Source organism: Mesoplodon bidens (genome assembly GCF_964165515.1).
Source record: "Mesoplodon bidens genome assembly, chromosome: 1".
In the NCBI taxonomy this organism is placed as follows: Eukaryota; Metazoa; Chordata; class Mammalia; order Artiodactyla; family Ziphiidae; genus Mesoplodon; species Mesoplodon bidens.
The window spans coordinates 55875401-55897382 of NC_138176.1; the positions used below are offsets into that span (position 1 = coordinate 55875401).

Genomic DNA, 21982 nt, shown 5'->3' on the forward strand with positions numbered 1-21982 from the left:
AGACACTCAGGATTCAACTATAGGAAAAGTCTATTTTCCCCCAAAGGGACTTGCTATTATTCATGTTTACTGGCTGCTGAGTGATTCATCTGGTGTTGAGGGAGATGTGCTCAAATGAAATGTGTTGCTTCTATGTAAAGTAGCTTATTTCTTCTAGGATACTCCGGCCCACTGATGCAACCCTGCAGAACAATGCAAATCCTGCTGTGTGAGAGAGAGAGAGTGTGTGTGTGTGTGTTTGGGGATGAGGCAAAGACAGGTGCACACATAGATATGCATATTTCTAGGTCATAGAGCATGCCTTCACACCTCCCTCCTCTGACCTCTATGCCAGAAACATAAGAATGACCCATTGTCCACTGGCCCTGGAGCTCGGTTGTTCCTAATCTCTGGATGCTCAATGGCTGAGCTGGCCTCCTGCCTGGCCATTTGGCAGCTGTCAGGGTAGCCCCGTGTATCCCAAATTTGTTCCTGCGTGGCTTCTTCCTGCCTGATCCCTCATCCTCTGGCATGGCATTTTCTCCATGACAGTCTGCCCCTGAACTGCCCTCGCTGCCGCTTTGGTAAAGGCTTGCAACGAAAGAGTAACAGCCACTGGCGAATCCAGTTTGTGCAAGCAGCATCAGCAATGGATGAGACCTCCCCCAGGCTGGAAGAAGACTGGAAAAAAGGACTTCAGCGAGAAGCGAGCTGGCAGGTAAGTGATGTCCTCAGCCCCAGACGGACCCAGAGCTCTCTCTAAACTCTTTTAGCCCAAGTCTGGGTAATTCACATCAGTCTGTTTGCACAAACGTGTTATCTGCAGACACATCCATTTGGGAAAAGTCATCATTAGTTTTCATTTCTTTGTAAACCATGCAGATAAGATTCCAAATGAATTTCCTCTAGATTCTTGAGCAAGCTAATAGAGTTTTACAAATCTATAGATGTTGCTAAATTTATACTTTCTTAATAAAGCCCCTTGAATTAACAAGTTGCAGGTGTATATCAAAGGAAACATGAAGATTTGGTTTGTGTGAGTACAAGTTCATTGCAACATAAAAATTTAATACAACACCTGTCACCAGACTTACTTTATAGTGTTATAGTAGCTTGGAATAAGGGGCTTGGTTTTAACCTATTTTAATGAGGTGACCATTCTTTTAATGCGGCTTGCGTGCCTTTCTTATTTATGCTGAACTCATAATAGGTAGTAGCTCTGTGGTATGCAGAAAGTTCAAGCTAAAGGATTCATTTTGGTGTAGAGGCAATTTTCATTAAAATATGCAAAGCAATAATGTTTATACGTTACAATACCTATTTCAAATTAGCAAAATTATATGCTCCTGTCTCATAAGCTGCCAACTGAAATCCCTTCCTGAATCCTGTTGAATGGCTTTGATTACTCTTCTTCACATTACACATTACACACCTCTAATGCATATTTTTATGCATCCACTCCATTGCCGTTTAATTAGACAACAATATTGAAGAGTGATGCCAGAGGTTTGGTTTTTTTTTTTTTTTTTTTTTTCTAATGCTGCTCCTTATGGAAAAAGAACACTTCCGTGCATGAAGCATTTCTTATGGGTGGTGTTGGATAAAGTGCAACTGTGATTTTCCATTTTGTCTATAGCAGACAGTTTCCTACAAAAATGGTGATTCAGGATGAGTTGATTTTCAACATCAATTTTTAAAAATAATTGTCTGTTTTTATAAAAGGAGGGAAACTTTTCATAAGAGTCTCCTTTGCTATTGAAATGTCAGTGAAATGTAATACTGATATTGACAGGTATGTTCTGTTCTAAGCCATGTGATGTTAAGTAAGGAGCTTCAGAAAAAAGCCTCCTCCAGCCTGTCATGAAATTGGAGTCCTTCCACTTTGAGTGGGAGAGTTATTTAGGAAGCAGGAAGGCATACAAATAAATCTCTGCATGCTACTTTGAGAATGTCATGTGGTAGGTCCCCAGGGGTTCTAAACAAATATCCAGATATTTTATGGTATATTGATGTGACTTTTGGATTTTTGTCTTTTGTTTATGTGTTTTCCTTTAGAGAGTTGGCATCTTATATATAGTCTTCATTTCAAAGGAGGTTGAAGGAAGGAAGCATGTGAGGAGATGACTCAGAGATCTCTGTGGACAAAATATTTAAACTAGGAACATGAAATCCAAATGTTTCTGTAAAAAGGATGTGTCCTATCAATGGTAGCGTCCCATGAACCTTTAGCTTAGTCATTTCCCAACAGGCAGATAATGAAAATGTTCTCTCCTCTCCTTGCCTCCAACGATGTGATTGTGTTCAAGTTGACCCTTGCCATTTCCATTATGGTAACCGAAGCTCTCCCTGTAGCTCCTGGAGGTCACGGTTATGGGAAGGACATCCCAGGCTCCCATTTGACCCTCCCTGACTCTTGGCCATGTGTGGCATTGTGTATCACGGTGTGTCAGCCCCTGCTACTCTGCTTCTGGCGCTCTACCCCCAGTGAGGCCTGCCTGCTGCCCACACTGTACAGCCATCTGTGTTGCCATGCTGGGTCCCCACATGCACGGAGTCACCCCTCTTCAGCTGATACTTAAGCTGCCCCTAAAGGAGGCAATAAAATCTGATGGCATTAGATGTAAGACCTTTGTCGTGAGAGTGACTTCTTTTGACCCTCCATGGTAGTGATGGAGTTGGGGACAATTTAAAAACAAACTATGATTGATACTGAAACTTTAATTTAACTTTAGTACTACATTTCTTGTAGAAACTGATTCCATACTTCTTTACCTAACTAACTACTATTTACCAATCACAGTGCCAGGTGTGTGTGTGTGTGTGTGTGTGTGTGTGTGTGTATGTGTTGAGCAGGATTGCATCTTTGGAGGCAAGGAGCAGAGAGAGCATTTTCATTATCTGCCTTTTGGGAAATGACTAATCTAAAGGTATATGGGACGCTACTGTTGATAGGACACATGATTTCTCACAGAAACATTTGGATTTCATGTTCCTAGTTTAAATATTTTGTCCACACACACACACTCCAACATTCCTAAGAAGCCTAGAAGGTACATATGATTACCCCCTTTTACAGATGAAGAAATTAAGACCTAACCTGTCCAAAGCCATCCAGTATTCAGGTCCAGTCCTATTTGACTCCAGTGCCTGTGCTCTTCCCACTTTGCTGTACCATCTGAATTGAATTTTATCTCATTTTTTATCTCATGGAATAATAGCTTATGAGCAGCTGTGACGTGGGCAGGCAGGAAGAAAGAGAAAGAAAGGGAAAAAGCGTGACGATCTTCTAATGGAATAATCAATCTCTGAATCATTAAGGCTTTAATAAAATGTTTTTTAATAGTTGATTTTTTAACCCTTACTATCTACCAGACACTAAGCTGCATTTCTAATTCTTACAAGTACTCTGACAGATATTATTTATTCATCTTATACAGATGGGGAAACTGAGGCTCAGCTCAAGGAAACTGAGGAACATGCTCAAGGTTACATACCTACTGAGATGATGAAAAGAGATGTGAGCCCACTCAGATGGGCCCCAAATCCTGTACTCTTATACAAGGCTGCCTCTCAGATTGTATATTCAAATTACATTTTGATCATACATACTTTAACTATCTCATCTCACAATGATGTGATGGGATTCGGTCCTTGAGAAATCCTGATAGTTTTTTTTTTTTTTTTTTGTAAATAAATTAAGAGTTGGGCAAAAATGCCTTGCTCACTCATTTCTCCAGAATGTATTTTAATTGGATGCTGTTTGCCTTAAATGAACCAGCTTACCCATGGAGTTGAAAATGAGCTAGATGCAATTTCTAGAATCAACTGTAAATCTAAAAATCCTTTTAAGCTTATAACCTGTACTGGAAAACCAACAGTAGCTGTGTCTGGGTTAATGCTCCTGTTGCCCATGGCCCGCTTCAGCTCTGGGAGAAGCTGGGAACCAAGATGGCAGGGGCTTCAGCCACCAGGTAACCATCGGGCTACTAGCAAACTTACTTAAGGCAGCAACTTTGCTTCTTCACTTGTAGACCGAGGTGATTATGCTTGAGTGGGGCATTGGAGAGAGGATGGGAGAAGATACCAGTGCTTCATTGCTCTGGGCAATGGTCAGTTGAAAGACATTATGGAGGGGCAAATGGCTAATTTCTGGGTAATGTTTTATCTTGGCATGGTTCCCTTGAAAATAACCAATGTAATAGTGGTGTGGCCATTGTGAACTCCTCTGTCAATGTTGTCTGCCTGTGTCCATCTCCCCCACAAGAAGACAAATTCCTCAAAGGCAGAGACACATCTCGTTTGACTCTGTGTCTCTGCCCTTAGCACTGAGCCTGACACACACTTAACCCTGATGATGTTTGCCTAACTGAAGGGAATTGCAAATTTGATCTGGAAAAAAGCTAAGGTGTAATGTTGCCCCAAAGCCCTGATTTGACACTTGAAGAACCAAGGCTGAGCAAGGCTGACTGTGCTGAGTTCTACTGCTGGTTAGTGAGTAGCAAAGATGGTAATCTCTCTGTTTAGCTTTCTTCCGTTTTCCTGGATTGCTTCTCCATGAAATTCCAGTGTCAAAACTTTCCCACCTGTAGAATTGGAACTAGAATATGTTATCTGTGTCTGTTTAGATATCTTTATTTATCATGGTACCCATATCTGACAGGAACAATGGCACCAGGGTTAAGAACATGGGATCTAGAGTCAGACTTCTGGGTTCCAACCTTGGTGTCATCAATTTCTAACTATGTCACACTGGTAACATTTCTAACCTCTCTGTGCTTCAGTTTCCTCACCTATAAGATAGAGATAATTATCCCAGCTACGTTCTAAGGTTGTGTGAGGATTAAATGAGTCAATTCATGAAAAGCCCTTAGAAGAACCCTTCAACTAAGTACTGTTTAGTGCCCCATAGTGTGCACTATATGTGTCATCTGGATCTATTACCTATTTAATGAGATCAGCCATTTAGCATTTTTTTGAATAGGTACTGTGTGCAAAGCACATCCATACTTATGTGAGTGAGACAGTGACAGGAGACATTGCCCTTGAACTTGAGGTCATGGTGGGGAGAGCACAGCAGGTCATCATGATTATAGAATAGCCACAAAACGCTCAGTGTATCACGGAAGCACTGAGGAGTGGCCTCTGATCCGTCTAAGGGGTTCCACGGAGGGGGTGATACTGGTGCTAATTAAACAAAGAGAAGGACTTAAGCCAGACAAAGAACTCGGAAGAGTGTTTAGGCCAAAATAAAGAACATATCAGAGGCGGGAGGAGCCAGCTGTCTTCTGGTGCCAGCCTTTCAGGGTGAGGCAGGAGTGATGCAGATGAGTCTGAAGGGGCAGGAAGGAGACAGTCCCTGCATGGTTAGACCAAACAGCTTCAAACAGCAGTGGAGAGCCATCAATGGGCTTTAAACAGAGCCATAAGATAGGGATCACCATTTTGTAAAGACATCCTTCTGGCTTCAGTGTGGAAGATAAATTAGACCGTAACAAGACTAGAGGGCAGAAACCCAGTTAAGGAGCTGCTTCACCACTTTAAATGAGGGCTGGCAGGACTGTGGAAATAAGATGGAGATGGAGGGGTAGATTCAGAAAAATCTAGAGGACAGGGGCCTCTGGATTTGGTGACCGATTGATGCAGGGAATGAGGGTGTGGAGAGTCCAATGACTCTTTAGGATGGCTAAGTGGATATCAGGGACATCACCTGAAAAGAGATTGCCAGAGAAGAAGGTGGTCTCTTGGCTCATGATGGGCTGGGTAATAACTAACAAAATAGTGGAGGAGAGTTATAAGAAATATGAATAATATAGTGTTTTATACCAGAAAGATAAACAAAACCTCGTGAGGACTCAGAAAACCCAGAGAAGGTAATAATATCAAGAATATTGAACAATTACCAAGAGCTTACTTTGTGCCAAGAGCTGTTTTAAGCATTTGTCATATTAACTCACAGAATCTTCACCATCACAGCGTTAGAGAGATACAAGTTGTATCCTCATGGTGTAGGTGAGGAAGTTTCAGAGAGGTTAAGATCACTTAACCAGTCCATGGAGCCTAGGCCAAAGCAGCCTGGATCCAGAGCTTCAAAGCACTTAGGATTATGTCCATTTGCATGGAGCTAGGGGCCAGGGATGAGTTCACAGAGTAGATGACATTTGAGCTGGGTTTTTTAAGGAGTGCAATTTGCAAGTAGTGAAACCCTGAGTTAGAATCTGGGCTCTGCTGCTTCACTGGTGGTGGATATGCTCTACTCGGGGCAGATAGAACAGTCTCTTGTATGTGTCTCTGGGTTCAATGGGTCTCCTAAGGTTATTGGCCTGAGTTTCTCAAGGTGGGACAGGCCAAATTCATAGCTCCCAAAAGAGCTTGCATAGGGTGAAGGAGGCCTCTAGCAAGGCCAGTCCAGTGCCCAGCAGTCCATGATGTATGGGAGATGATAGGCCTGGAAACTAGAAGGCCTGACTGGGGAAGGGCAACTGGACTTAGATGTGTGACCTCAGGCAAGTCCCTCTTCTGAGATGTTTCCTCCTCTGTAAACAAGATAAAATACCCACTTCCCAGGTAAAATAATGTGTGTTTAAAAGAATTTGTCTAATGTAAAGCATTAGACAGAATGTAAGATTTTTATCTCTAATAATAGAAAATAAAGTAGAATTGTATCTTTGAAATAATACCAAATACAAAAATAGTTTCGTGTTACTCTCTAGCTTCCCTTCCAATTCCATTGCAATTTTGTGTTTCAGTTTCCATGTAGGAAGGGAAAAAAGTATGTGTGAGGTTGTTTCCTCCTCTCAGGAAAGGATTCATTTCTTTATGTTGGATACACCTTACATTGGTATCGATGGAATAGTGGTTCGTATTTTGAGTTTACGTGATATTTAGAGAAATCTGCTTCAAGATACTAATGTCATCTATCAAATGAGCAAATTGTGATGATAGGGTAAAAGCAGTACCCGAGGATATAGACTGACCAGTTCTAACTTTATGTCAGGAGTATGATGGACCTAGCAAGAAATGGTTTGAATGTAGAAACTGTAAGAGTTTAGGTTTTTCAGAAAACAAGTTCTGTTTTTCTTCTATTGTTACATTTCTGGCACAGTAGTATGTTTGAGAAGACCTCTTTTTCTGCTGGTTATAATTTTTTGTTGCCTTTTAAATTATTTGGAACTCATTCATTCATTCATTCATTTGGTCCAGGAAGGTAAAGTGACATATTTCTTAGATTCAAATGTCATCGATTTATAAGACTCAAAGAGACCTTGAGATGACATGTCATTGTTTGTTTTCACCCTCTGTGTTCCTCACTCTGAGCAGAAGCAAGTCCAAAATGCTGAAGATAGATGACCTTCTATAGCTTCTGTCCATAACTCATCCCTAGGTCTAACAAATGATTCTTAAGCTAAGGGAATTCTTCATTGTGGTGGATTTAAACCACTCCCATTGCAGCTGAGGACAATACCTGCTCCTTCATCCTCCCTGGAGGTGGAGAAAAACAGCTCAGTCACTGTCCTCAGGAATCAGCCTTCCTGGCCTTGAAGATCATTATGAAAGCAGCCTTCAGCTTTTGCTTCTCAAGGCTAAGCAACTTAAATCCTTAGGTATAATTCTTCATTTCCATCTTCTTGAGTTTCTGTGAAGCTTCTCCAAATCCGCTCATTACCTTTAGCTTCTTTTTTTTTTTATATACAGCAGGTTCGTATTAGTTATCCATTTTATACATATTAGTGTATATATATATATACACTAATTACCTTTAGCTTCTATAGTCTAGAACTTTTCAAGAGGATCTAGCCAGGGCTAACCTGTAGCGGTCATCTGCTCATTTATTTAATCAGCTGCTGCACATTTATTGAGCTCCACGTTCTAAATACTAGACCTCTGAGCAAAGTCCTGAGGGTACAAAGATAAGTAAAAACAGCATGAGGTATCACTAAGAGCCAGGCTCGTATCATGGATCACTACTTACCAGCTGTGTGACCTTGAGCATGTTACTTAAACTCTATGTCTCACGTCCTTCATGGGCCAAATGAGATAGCAATAGTATCAATAATCTATCTCATTGGTTTGTTGTGAGGATTAAATGGATAAATACATGTAATGCACTTAAAAATAGTGGTTGACGCATAGTTATGGTCATGTAACTCCTTGTTAAAGAAAATAAAAATGAAATAAGATGGAGATCCTGCCCTCTAGTTGAACCCACTCTACTTGGAAGGATGAACTAATAAATAGTTAATGACAGTTCAGTGTGTTCGATGCTCTGGTAGCAGTTTGAGCATGTGGGATGCAGGTTCAGAGGTGCAAGAGGAATCATGCCCCAGGGCATCAGGAATGGCTTCATGGTTCAAGGAAGGTGGACTGTTGGACGCACGTCTTAAATTCACATATCGTTGACATAAAAGGCTGGGAGAGACCTTGGGATGACACCTCCTTGTTCATTTTCACCCTACAGATGACTGAGTTGGATCTTAGGGGAAGAGTAAGGGCTTTCTAGGTGGTAAAGAGGGTGAAAAGGCACTCTGGTCAGAGGGAGGCTTGTGAACAAAGAATTAGAAGCGTAGACATTTGGCACATGTTAGAAAGATGGAGGGTGGCTTGTTGTGTCAGGGGGCGTGATGGGCAGTGATGCTGGGAGAGGCTCTTTCATCTGGGTAGCTTCAGGTTGTGAATGGAGCAGGAGGCCTTGATGAGGCATTTTCCATATCCTTAGCCTAATCCATGCTCATGGGGCTTTATTTTAAAAAGCTGTAGATGTGTTAGGGTGGCTGCCACAGCATTTGATGTCTCTCTTCTAGGAGTTTTCTTGCATTGTCTTGGATCAGAGTTATGTATCAATCCCTAGAGGCCAGAATCTGAATCTTATTCATTTTCCTATTTCTCTCAGGGCCTAGCATAGTACCAGGCACGGGGCAGGCTTAAGTCATGTGTGTTGAAATCAAGTTCGCTGTGTATAACCAGTGCCCTCATCTGCCTGTTCAAGGACAACCAATTGTGCTTATGCATGAATGAACACATGCTAATAAATGCATCCAGGGATTTTACACTTTTCAAATTTGACTCAACTTCGAGCACCTCTTGAGAAGGGAGTAGTTTTGTGTAAAACCCAAAAAACCAATTCGAGAAACAAATTCTCCCTGTGGTGTCTTTGCCTTTTACATTCGGCTTCCTGTGCTCCTGTGTGCCACATTCACGGCTGATTATTCTGATGGGGGCCCAATGAACATTGACTTTATGTCTTAGACTCTTCCCTTCTCGAACTCTTTCTTGAGCATTGGCTTACATAGGTCACAATCCACGCTGACGTTGGCTACAGAACATTCGAGCTGTAAAGGGCAGATCTTAAAAGAAGGTTGAGGGGGAAAAAGCAGCTCTGGACTCTAAAGAGACAAATGTGTTTTACATCAAGTTCCCCTGTTGAAAAAATGTTGAAAGAAGTGAGAAATACTCAATTTGTACCAGCTGGTTGAATGCAGTGATTCTCACTTAGGGTGCAAAAGCTGCAATTTTCTATCTAATTCACTCCTCAATCACTCCATGGCCCCTGTCTCAAGCTCAATTTAAGTTCAGTCCCCAGTACACGGAGCCACTGTACAGTGTATAAAGAAATGACTGGCCAAAGGGACTGAGGGGAAGACGGAGCCACGTGGTGACCAAAGCTAAGTTACCAAGTAGTCCTGGGATCACGCAGCATCTCTCCCTAGCGCCTCTCACAAAGTCCGTGTAAAATAGGTCATTTCTCCTTTAGCCTTTAAATGGTAATTATCTCCGCCTGATAGGCTAATCTGATCAGACATAGCCTGATGCTTCTGGTCAAATGCTCACCACATATATTGGGGAAACAGACAAATTTACTGGAGACTCTGGGGTAGTGCCTGGATTGAAAGTTTGCTGCCTCCAGGGCTTTGAATCGAAATGGAAACGGGCTGGCTCTCTGCAGAACTCCATTACTGTTGATGACCGTTTGTCTTTTTCAGAGGAGTTCGGGTGAGCGATAAATAGGACTGCTCTATAGGGAGCGCGTCCTGGAAACTGTTGGATCTTTCCTTATACATGTCAAGTGTATTTCAGTTTTCAAAAGCACATATCCATTTATACTCCTTTTTCAATCTCATAGAAGCCCTATGAAGGAAATGGCAACCGTGTTATTATAACCAATCGTCAAATGTATAAACTGAGGGCTGACAGGTTTAAGAGCCTTGCCCAGCAGAACCAGGACTAGAACCTGAGTCGAAGTACAGTCCTGCGCTTGTGTGCTCAGATCCAGCTACCTCTCTCTTTACTGGCCAAGGGTAAGCTTTCCAGAAGCTTATAAAAATTGTTATTAAATTAATACTTAGTTAACCTCAATCAATTGTCCCCTTCCTAGAAAAGGGTGACGTTTAAAGCTAAAAACTTTTATGTAATCATTTCTGAGGAAGAGTTCCCCTCCCCAACCCAACAATGAAAATGTCTGGTGAGAAAGCAAGATGTTCATGTTTCTCCATGCTGCTCCTCAGGCTTCAGGCGTGGGCTTCTCGCAGTGGTGGGAGTCCAGGAGGGCTATTACACAGTTACCACTATCTGGGGATATGCTGCAGAGATACATAATTTTGTGTCACACTCTAAAGACTTTATTTTGAACATTGCTAGATGCCTTTTTTTTTTTTCACATTGGAGAAGGAGACACACCATCTCCTGCAACTTAGCTCCTTGCCAAGATGTGACTTAAATAGCATGGATCACCTCAATCCCACCTTTTGGATGAATCAAAATTTCAGCGAAGCAAACATCTGAACTAATGAAACTAAATGTTTTCTTTAGAAATTTTTGAAAACTGAAATGGTCAGGAGGTTACACAGTACAGCTTTTGTTATTTTTGTGGGAATAATAATGAACTCTTAGATTCAGTGGTGTTTGAAATATACTATTTTTGTTAGTAATTGGTTTTGGTGTTCACATGTAACTTGAGGAACTGTGGAGAAACATCTTATGTTGCTCTTTTCTTGCACTGTTATTGTACTTTTTATGTCTATGTTTCATCTGCCTAAAATCAATCCACTCTTCTCTCTCCCATCTCCTTTTTCAATCAAAAATTAAAAAAAAAAATCTCCTAGTCATCCATAAAAACTCCTATCACCAACTCATACTTGAAATTCTGGAACATAATATTAGTTATACACAAACATAAGCTCTGAAGTCAAACCAGTGTAAAGTTGAATTCTGCTTTGCCATTGACTAGTTGGATAACTTTGGATATATTTCTGCTTTAAAGCCTCAGTTTTGCTACCTTTAAAATGAGATTACAATAGTAACTTTACTCTGAAATGATTATGAAAATTAAAGGAAATAACATACCTAAATCCTTTGGCAAAGTGGCTAGCATGGTGTTTCCATTAAGACCAGGATTATGACAATGCTGTTCACAATCCCATTTATGCCAATTTACTCATATATGGGACAGAAGTAAGACATAGAAAAAAGAGACAAAAAAGTATGTTATCAGCTAAAATTATTGTCTATATGGGAAAGCAAAGATATTTAGAAAAACTGGAAAATTATTTTAAAAAGTGAGAGTTAGTTGATTCAACAGAAAACAAATTTACAAAAATTAATAGCTTTCTGGTGTAGCAGTGATAACCAGTTAGAAAATATGAAGATTAAAATCATTCAAAATAGCACTAAAATATAAACTATCTAAAAATAAACTCATTGAGTAATTCTGTATGAAGAAAACAGTAAAATTTTAGCAGGAGACATAAAAGGAGACTTGGATAAATGGGAAAGGAGTCATTTTCTTAGAAAGGAGGAATGAATACTGTCAACATGTTAGCTCCTCTCAAATGAATATACATTTTCAATGTAATTCTAGTCGAAATCATTTTGCTGCTGTTGTTTTCTGGAAACTTGACCAAGTAATCTAAAGAGTAAATAGAATGTAATCTTCAAGTAATCTTGAAGAGTAAATAGAATGAAAGAGCTAAAAAATATTTCAAAACAAGAGCAGTAAAGCAGGCTTTTCTCTAGTAGATATTGTAATGTACTGTAAAGTTATGGTAATTAAAACAGGATGCTCTGGAGTAAGAATCAACAGACAAATGGGGTTGAAGTAGACCAGAAACAGACTCTAGTAAAAAAAAGAGTTTTAGGAGGTGGATGTGGTCAAGGCTAGATTACATATTAGTTGAAGAGCTGACAGTTATGCAATAAATGGTGTTGAGCCACCTGGTTAACTAATAATAGGAGAAACAACTACATATTAAATTCCAGGGAGAAAGAGTAAAATGTAAAAAAATACAAATGAAAGGAGAAAATATAGGGTAATATTTATCCGATTCTGAAATGATAAGGCTTTCTAGGCTTAAAGAAAGAGAGTGATAATTTTGATTATGTAAAAATTTAAAAATTCTCTATGTCAGAAATGTAATAAACAAAAACCCAACAAATAATAAAATGGAAAAATATTTTGACAAGTCTAGTCTAAATGACTTGATATCTTTAACAAATTAAGAGATTATAAATAAGAAATAACCTAATATTCCACTTGAAAAAAAATGAGTTTGATCCAAGAACAACTAACAAGAGATAAATGTTACCAATAAATACATGAAAAAATTGTAATCATACTTGTCAGTAGAGGAATTCAAATTAAAACAACAGTGAGACACAACTGGTAAAGATTTTGAGAAACAATTATGTTGGTGATGATGTTGGTGAAGGTGGAATGAATCCCATGTAACTACTACCTCTGCCTTTTGGGGGAGAGTGTGAAATATTGCCACCTTTCTAGAAATCAACTATATAATATGTATCAATAGCTTAAAATTATTTAAAAACTTGACTGAATGTGATTCTAGAAATAGATCTTAAGGAAGTTATCAGTGACAAAGATAAAACTTCATGTAAAAGGATGTTTATTTTGATGTTGTTTATAATAATAAAAGTTTGGCCCATTGTAAATTTCCAGTTCTAGGTTGCTGGTCAAACACACTACGATACTGCCATCAGAAATTGTGTTTTCCATATTTACTGTAGGGAGAGAATGCTTTTGATAGAATATTAAGTGAAAACCATGGACAATATACTTTGGATTAAATATGGTAACTGAAACCCAGCAAAAGACAATAATGACATAAAAAAGGTTTAAACAATGAAAGACAAAGAGAATGAAAGAGGAGATGACATTGGTGAAGAACTGTCTACTGGAGTCTGAAGGCTTGAAAGAGAATAAACAACTAGTAACTGACTTGGCACGGCATTAAAATAATAGTGAAATTTTAGCTTTCAGGGGGAGAAATCAGCAAACAGCAGGCTGTTTGGCATTGCCAAATTTTGGAAATGCTCAGGAATTGGATGTGCTAAGTATCTTAGAAGATGAGGGTGAGAAGTAGAATGGAAAATAGGTGAACAGGCTGAAGGTATCCAGAAAGAGCAAAGAGACCAGATCTCTTCTCCACTTTATGAAGGCAGAAAACAAATAGTTCATATCCTAACAGAGTTGAGAAACGATCTGAGTTTTGAGGACAATCAGGCACCGTGGTGGGACAGGTAACAAGCAATATGAAAATAAGAAGGTTTCAAGTGAAAGTCTGCCTACTGAACAGTGAGACCCCAGTTCTCTCTTCTCTTACAAAGTGTTGGTGCCTTGTTTCATTCTCTGCTGGAGAGGAAAGTGAAGGGATCCTTTCTGGGGAAACTGACCAGTCCAATAAAAAATGCTGCTGTGAAAGGATAACTCTCCTCCATGCCATACTGCGGGAAAGCCCACCACCTATAACTCCTTTCCACGCTCCTGGAACCTCCAGTCAGCCTTGGATGTTTTACTCTTGAATGACCAGATATTACTGGAAGGCATTCTAATATGAAAGAGACAGACTAAAACAGAAACAAACAAACAGAAATAATTGGAACAAATGGAGGCTATGCAGGCCAGAGGAAAACATTTTAAACAATCTTAAATTTATTTTGAGAGGTAAGAGAATATATTTCATTCAAGTTATAAGAACAGGCCACTATAGGAAGGAACATTCAGAATACCAGAATGAGCTCTTGGAAATAAAAATATGAATGCAGAAATTAAACTTAATAGAAGAGTTGGAAAACACGTTTGAAAAAAATCTCTGACAAATTAGGTAAAAAAAGACAAAGAGAAGGAAAATACAGAAGAAAAAAAAAAAAACAAGAAAATTTGATGAACAACTTAGGAAGTCTAAAATCCAGAGGAGATCCAGAAAATGATACCAGATAAAATGGAGGGACTGCCACTGTTAAATAAATAATATAAGAGAATTCTTTTGAACTGAAAGACATGGGTTTACAAATGTAAGGGTCCATTTACTTAATGCCAGCATAACAAAGGAAACACACACACACACACACACACACACACACACGTAGACATATCACTGAAAAATTTCAGAACATTTGGAATAAATAAAATATACTAAATGATTCCAGAAAAAAACCAAACAGGTCACATACAGCAGACTGAGAATAACATTGAAAATCACCACTCGAGGCTAGAAGAGACTAGAGTATTATATTCAAAATCTTAACTGATTTTCAACCTAGAAGTCAATATCCTGCTACTGCCTCTCACTGCTATGGGAATAAAATTGGAAGCATCTCATAGGATTAAATAAGATAATGAATGTAAAGTTGTTCAAATAAGATATTTTCAGATTGCAAGATCTTTACAAATGTCTCAGAAAGCTACTAAAGGATGTGCACCATTAAAAACAAGCGAGTGAATCAAGAAGGAAGAAGATATGGGATCTAGGAAATAAGAGAGGCAAAGGATATTCCTGGGATGATGGCAGAAGGGAGCTCTAGGATGTCAGCTGTGCTGAATGCCTGAAGAGAAGCCAGTCCAGATCAGAGCAAGAGGATTAAGGACTCCTGGAGGGATGCCTTCTGGAAAAAAATGGAATGGAACATCTGTCTGAAGTGAACATATTGAGAAGTTTTTTTCAGCTCTGGCAAAGAGTTTGTCACTGAGTGAAAAAAAGAAAAGGGAAATAAAAAATGCAGACAACTATTAACTCCAGGGAAAACAAAAAAGTATGTAAGAAAGAAAACTTAATTATGAGACACTACATAGCTCAGCAGTGAACAAAACAGTTTTTAATAACGTAACATAACATGAATATAATTTATTTTTCAAAACACTATGACATAACTATACTGAGAGGGTGAGAGTAGAGGAAGTGTATGTGTCAGTAGGGGTGGTGTAAGACCTAATCCTCCGCTTCCATATTTAGAAGTCAGTAGATAATATCTGATGCAACAACCTGGTTAGAGGGACTGTTATAATTTACAAACAAGGAAATGAGCCTAAGGGTTGGATGATTTGTTCAAGGTTTTGCAGCAAGCTCCTGGTAGAGCCAGAACTAGAACTTAGCTATCTGTCTAGTCTTGGTCCTGACTGTGGCAGAAATACAGAAGACTGTATCAAAATACATCATCTGCCTTTCTCTAGCTCTTCCCATACCTCCAAGTTGGCTGACTCAATAGAACTTCCTCTCTCCATAAACTTGTATTGAATTAAAATAGGTAACCAGTGATTTTTATCATGTATTTTACGTGAGTTTCACTCTGAGATGCGGTAATTGTGCTGTTAAGGAAATTATTTTCTAAGATTAGGCAGAATTTATATATAAATTGTGATTTGAATGGGCTGCCTTTGTTGTTACTCTGGGTCTGGGTTTGAGGGCTACCTTTTCCGTTGATTAGCTGTCTGATCTTGGGCGAGCTAGTTCATCTATCCAAGCTTTGGTTTTCTCATCTGTAAAGTGGGAATAAAAATAGCAGCCACTTCATAAGATTAAATCAGGTTATGAATGTAGAGGGATGAACACAGTGCCCAGGTCACAGAAGACCTTTGATATGTTAATGATTGTAGTAACAGCAGAAGCGTAGTTGTGGGGTGGGGAGCAGGGGGAGAAGTTGATCCCAGAAATCACTACAAATATTGTACCTTTTAAACATATTTATAATGTTAATATTACATTACATGGTTGTTGGGAACTATGACATAAAAATATAGGAGGAACAGGGAGATTTGTAGGGAATCTAGTCAAAGTGGTATGGTACCAGTGTTAGGTCTCCTGCCTTCACCAACCACTGGCATGGGTTAGAAAAAGGTCTGACCTTTGGTAGTGGTTATTTGACAACTGGAGCAGAACTGGTAGTAATAATATATTACAGGTTTGTTATTTCTCTCAGTAATTCAGCCTGATTCTCCATAGGACATCTCTGAATATGAAAGCGGGCTTGAGAATTATTTGAAAATTTCATGGATGATAGTTTCAAGAAGTTGCTAAGCAAAAGGGAGATGCTTAGCCTTGATACCTATCTTTAGAGCTTAGCCCTGGTGGAGACCACTGCCGATCACACATTTTCACAAGGAAGCAAAATGGACCACTAGGTTGCTTGGTCTACAGTGTGAAGCCCATGTGGCAATTTCTTGTTCTTAAGAAACACACCAGTTGTGGTACAGAGTTTTTTCAAAACATGATGTATTATTCGATGACAAGCCCTATTTTCTGATATATGAGGTGGAGATGGGCTCATACAAACCTGAAGGACTCTGAAGCAGGGAAAATATTTGTCTTCACCTCTAGGGAAATGAGGCATTTGTCTCTCTCACCTGAGACTGCCATTGGCATCTGGGGCTTGAAGGGAAGAGAGGGGATGCTTAGGGCACCCTAGGTATCTCTGGAGCAAAAAAGCTGGAATCTGTGAGGGGTATCAGGAGGATTTTCCATCCCTCTGCTTTAGGGAAAACACACTCTGCCACTTAGGGAAGGTGGGATCTTTCATTCATTGTCCTCTGTTTATGCTTGTGGTTCAATAAATATAAACATATCTCTGTGCAGAGTTAGGGATATAGGAAACACTTGGTCGGGCAGACGCTTACGGACCAAAGCATCCAATTATTTGCATCTCACTGCACTGGACAAATGTTTTCAGTCAGTGGGAGTTATCACAGGGAGAATACTTTATCCAAAATTTAAGAGAATTCTATGAAGTAGTGAAAGAGCAAGGCTGATTTTACAGTAGAAAGATTAGGGCACGTAAAGGTAGGCAAAGGAGCATGTGGGAGAAATGACTTCTATGGAGAAGGAAGTAATTAGGAAATCGGGGGAAGGCAACTTAGGTAAAACGATGCTGATGTATGTGGAACGATGCTGATGTGTGTGGTAGTTTATGCTTAATTCTCATGTCAAACCTACAGATGTATAATTATATAATGATTCCCATTCTCAGATGAGGAAGCTGAAGGATGGGGATGTTGGTTCTCTGGAGGGTACCCAAGCCCACATAGGTAGTGTTAGGTAGTGACTTCTCAGGTCTCTCTGGCCCCCAAGACTATCATTTTCCTTCCCCCTTCCTTTTCTAGGTATTTTAAGTTACTGGAAATCCTATTTGTTGGGGTCCTCCCTTCCCAGTGTTTGCTGGACCAATCCCCTTTTCCTTTTGGTGATGACTTGCTTTTATGAGACCCTCTACCTGGGTGAGGAGGAGGATCTGGGCATCCAGGCTGAGTGCTGTTTCCACGTCTGCCTTTGGGTAGGGGGGCTGAATACCCACCAGGAGCCGACAAGGGGTCCAAAGACATCACAGCTCTTCCCTGTCCTCTCTCCTCTACCCCAACAGGCTCACATTCCACAGATTGAGACCCGCGGTTGACCAGCAGTTCCTCATGCTTGCCTGTAAAGGGGAGAGGTCAAGTTTAATGCCGGTCAGTAGCATTAAATGGTCCAAATCCTTGTTCTACCTCTTAAAAACTGTGAGAACTTGACAATTTCCTAACCTCTTTGTGCTAATTTCTGTGTTTCACCATCTGTAAAATGATGATAATAACAGTAGCTGCCTCATAGGGCTGCCATGAGGATTAAACAAGAAAATAACACCATCATCATTGTCGTCATCATCTCACTACCACCCCCAAAGGGCCTGCACATACAAGGTGCTCAGGGCATGTGGCTCTTTTCATCTGAGATTGGTTTCAGCTGTTTGAAGTTTGGATTTGCAGGAATAGGGGTGAGGTTTGGGGAGGTCCAGGGTTCAAGAGAAGGAAAAGCAGAAATAAGAACAAGGCTTATGAACATAAACTCCCCACTGACCTTCATGTTTCTCCTCTTGACTCTTACGAACATTCCAGCCACTTCCCTCACACATAAACATACACACACATACCTCTCCATGTTTATTATGGATAAAGTTCACCAGTAGTCAGAATGCTCTGCAGGCTGTCTCTTAGAAAAACTAAAACTTTTCTGGATCACCTTGCTGTAGTAAATGAAGGAAGACATCAGGGAGCATTTTAAGACATCTAGACCTCCAAGCTATCCTGGGAGCGCTTGTTGATGCATCTTTTTAGTGTAACTCCAGTTAGACTTAATTTGTGACTCAATGCAAGTTAGTCACTGTGACTCCGAGTGCTTCAAGCAACTTCCACACAGTGACTTTCCTTTAGCAAGTCTCTCTTGGCCAGCAATCCCCATGCAGTTGCATTGTGCCAACGTTTCCACCTGGTTTTGTCTCCCTGGCACCAATGGGCCTTTCTAGGAGTCATTGAATTGCTGTAGCACCTCTGAGCAAGTCTGAGTCACCCTCAGTCCTTTAAAATACCAGAGACCTTTCAGACAATCGTGGTTCAAAATACTGAGGCTGCTTGAGGTTGCCTGGAGAAGTTTGTATGTGCATTTCAGGAAGGGTAACTTAGAAATCTTTGATCATTGGGTGCACAGGGCCTGTAGATTCCCGCTGAGGGGATGACAATGCACTGGGGAAAATGGGTAAGCCATTAAGAATCAAGCTTTTCTTTGTTTGTGTGTGTTTGAATTCCCAATTTTCAGATTTATAAGAGCAAGTAATTATATCACCAATTAAATAAGTGAAAAAATCTATAAAGCTAAAGAAATGCTATTCCTGTTGAAAAATATATGTACATAAAATTAGAGCAATTCACAAATGCAGAATTCTAATGTTATATTAGATGGTTGCAACTGCAAAGCCTGCATTCATATTTCCATTACAGCTCTGTTTTCTTTCAATTTGAGGAAATGTTTCTCTTAACAAAAAACTCTAATGCTTTATTTTAGCCTCAAGGGATAAATCTCATACAAGACCTGTTTTAAATGATTTTTTTTTTGAGGTTTTGAAGCAGTAAAGTATTTTTACTTTAATCTCATTAATTTTTTTGTTGTTGCTCTGGGAGGACTCACACATAAATCAAGTTTAAAAGCTGAAACTTTTCACCTGCCTAGTTCCCAGGGAGGAGCTTGCTCATGAAATGAGAATTGTTCAGAGAGACAATGAGAGCATTGAGGGGAGGTCGAAGTATAGAATCTGGTATTGGAAGGGACGTTAGGGTCATTTAGCCCCACTTGGTCCTCTCAGTGACCCTTGGGAAATGTGTGTAAAATCCACATGCATGTCTAAAATTCAGTAGTACATCTAGCCCCATCCATCAAGGTGTGGATTACAAGTAATCTAAAGTCTCTTCTAGGTTTCATTAAAATTTTTTTAAAAAATTTATATATCTTTTTATAATATGAGATTATATTTTCTTTAAAAAATCAAATGTTTCAAAAGGACTTGTAATGAGAAACAATTGACCTACCTCTCTTCACTTTGAGCCCTGTTCCTTAGTGGGTTACCCCATCCTGCTTCTCAGGCCCTAACAAAACGGAACAAAACAAAAACTTAAATACTCTGATTCAAATTGCTATTTAATATTTCAAATTCTTTTGTGACGCTAAATGACAAATTAGAATCTATGCGTGAGTTTTTGTCCTGGAATTAGGGAATGTGAGAATGGGAAAGCTCCTCAGGATCTGAAGTAATTCACTTGTAAATGAAGACAACCAAGTCTAAAGAGTGACTTGTCTGTGACTAGTCCAAGGTCAAACATTTAGTTTATGGCACTCTGTGAACGAAAACTTGGATCTGATGCCCTTTTCCCATTACTACACTGCTTCTCAGGATGCGTTTTGATACAATTCAGGTGCATCCTGAGTAGTGCTGTGATAAACTAGGTCTCTTCTTTAGATAGTTAAGACTATTTTAAAATGCTAGTTAACGTGAATGCAATAGGAGTGATGCATTTGTCATTTAGAGACTAGTGCAAATTATAACATACCTATGAAATTATAATGTACCTGTAAAATCGACCCAGTTTGGCAAGAAAAAAAAGAAAGAAACAGGCAATTTGGAACAGGAAAAATAAAGCATTATTGATACAGGGAACTATGTAATGTTAGAAAGCATAACTGGTAGGAACTTTCTAATGTTAATATTAAGTTCCAGTAACATCTTTCCATACCTGATGGTTCCTTCAGTTTGTCATTTGATGAGAAACAGAGTATTGATGGTTCAGGAATTATGGAAGACAGTGTAATAGACAGAGGAAACCAGAGTGGGGAAATAGAAACCAGAATTTGGGGTCCATGTGTTCATGGGGGTCTATCTATATATATGGAAGTGGTGATGGTAAATTAGAGGCAAGAGTCAAGAAAGTATTCTGGAGTTCTAGGAACTATCTTTTTTTTTTTTTTTTTTTTGCGGAACACGGGCCTCTCACCGTTGTGGCCTCTCCCGTCGTGGAGCACAGGCTCCGGACGCGCAGACTCAGCGGACATGGCTCACGGGCCCAGCTGCTCTGCGGCATGTGGGATCCTCCTGGACCGGGACACGAACCTGTGTCCCCGGCATCGGCAGGCGGACCCCCAACCACTGCGCCACCAGGGAAGCCCCTAGGAACTATCTTGAACAGAGGCTGACATATTTGAAATCCAGTCTTAAGGTCAGAAAGAGTTTGATCAGGTAGCAGCCAGGCTAGAGAGGTTAGTTTCACCAACTGAAAGAAAACATAATTGGCCTAGATGAGTAGTTGGCAAAATTATTCTATAAAGAACCAGAGAGTAAACATTTTGGGCTTTGCCAACCATAAAGTCTCTGTTGCCATTATTCGACTCTGCTGTTGTAGCACAAAAGTGGCTACAGACAAGATGTAGACAAGTGAGCATGGCTATGGGCCAGTCAAACTTTATTTATTGTCACAGTAATTTGAATTTCATGTAATTTTCATATGTCACACAGTCTTCTTTTCTTCATATTGTTTTCAACCATTTAAAACTATAGAAACCATTCTCAGGTCACAGAGCTGTACAGGAATAGGCGGTCAGCTGGATTTGGCTCATGGATCATAGTTTGGGGAACACTGGGCTGGGCTAACAAAGGGTTAGGGTCTAGCACTTAAGAAATGATTCTGCTGTCCCAGCAGAGGAGTGGAGAGGAGCTGCCCCTTTTCTCTGTCTCGAATTCTGTGGTTTCTGGAATCTAAGTACTCTCTGTTTTGCTTTGTTTTCCATAGACCAGTGGTCTCGACAGAAGACAGAGTAAGATCTGTGTGTGATCTTTTCACTCTAATATCTCACTTCCTGATCCACAAAGCACTCCAGCAGATAAAACAAAGAGGTTCTTTACTGCATTGTACAGACCATTTGCTGAATATGTTTGCCATTGTGACTAAGGTGTAGCACTTCTGAAAAAGTTTGTTGTTCTGAAGTGCATCCTGCATTCGGATATAGTTCTGTGTGGCGTATATGCATGGGAAAACCTTTCCATGCGTCATTTGGGTTCTGACTTCCTCCCATGTGTCGGGGGCGTTCTACCTTGCTAACCACCCCAAGAAGTACACTCAGTGAAGAGTTCCGGGCTACATCCCTCACAATCATTTGTACTTAGTATGACTCATATTTCTAATCCCTACACTTTGGATTGGTTCCTGGCCCTTTTTATGACTGTAATACCGTATATGCGTGGCATGCTTTCAAGGTGACAGGTTTTTTCCATCTAAAACCCTGATGCAGGGCTTCCCTGGTGGCTCAGTGGTTGAGAGTCCGCCTGCCAATGCAGGGGACGAGGGTTCGTGCCCCGGTCCGGGAAGATCCCACGTGCCGCGGAGCGGCTGGGCCCGTGAGCCATGGCTGCTGAGCCTGCGTGTCCGGAGCCT

General features: G+C 40.1%; 1 protein-coding gene across 1 annotated transcript in view; it reads left to right on the forward strand.

Annotated features, from left to right (window-relative positions):
• Positions 1 to 628: 628 nt before the first annotated feature.
• The window catches only part of PPARGC1A (PPARG coactivator 1 alpha), a gene marked incomplete at its 5' end in the record, with an annotated part of 312376 nt that continues 291022 nt past the window's right edge, over positions 629 to 21982 (forward strand). The window contains one exon of the mRNA XM_081228987.1: positions 629 to 697. Within this exon, the coding sequence (XP_081085113.1) occupies positions 629 to 697 (69 nt within the window). The remainder of the gene's footprint in view (positions 698 to 21982) is intronic.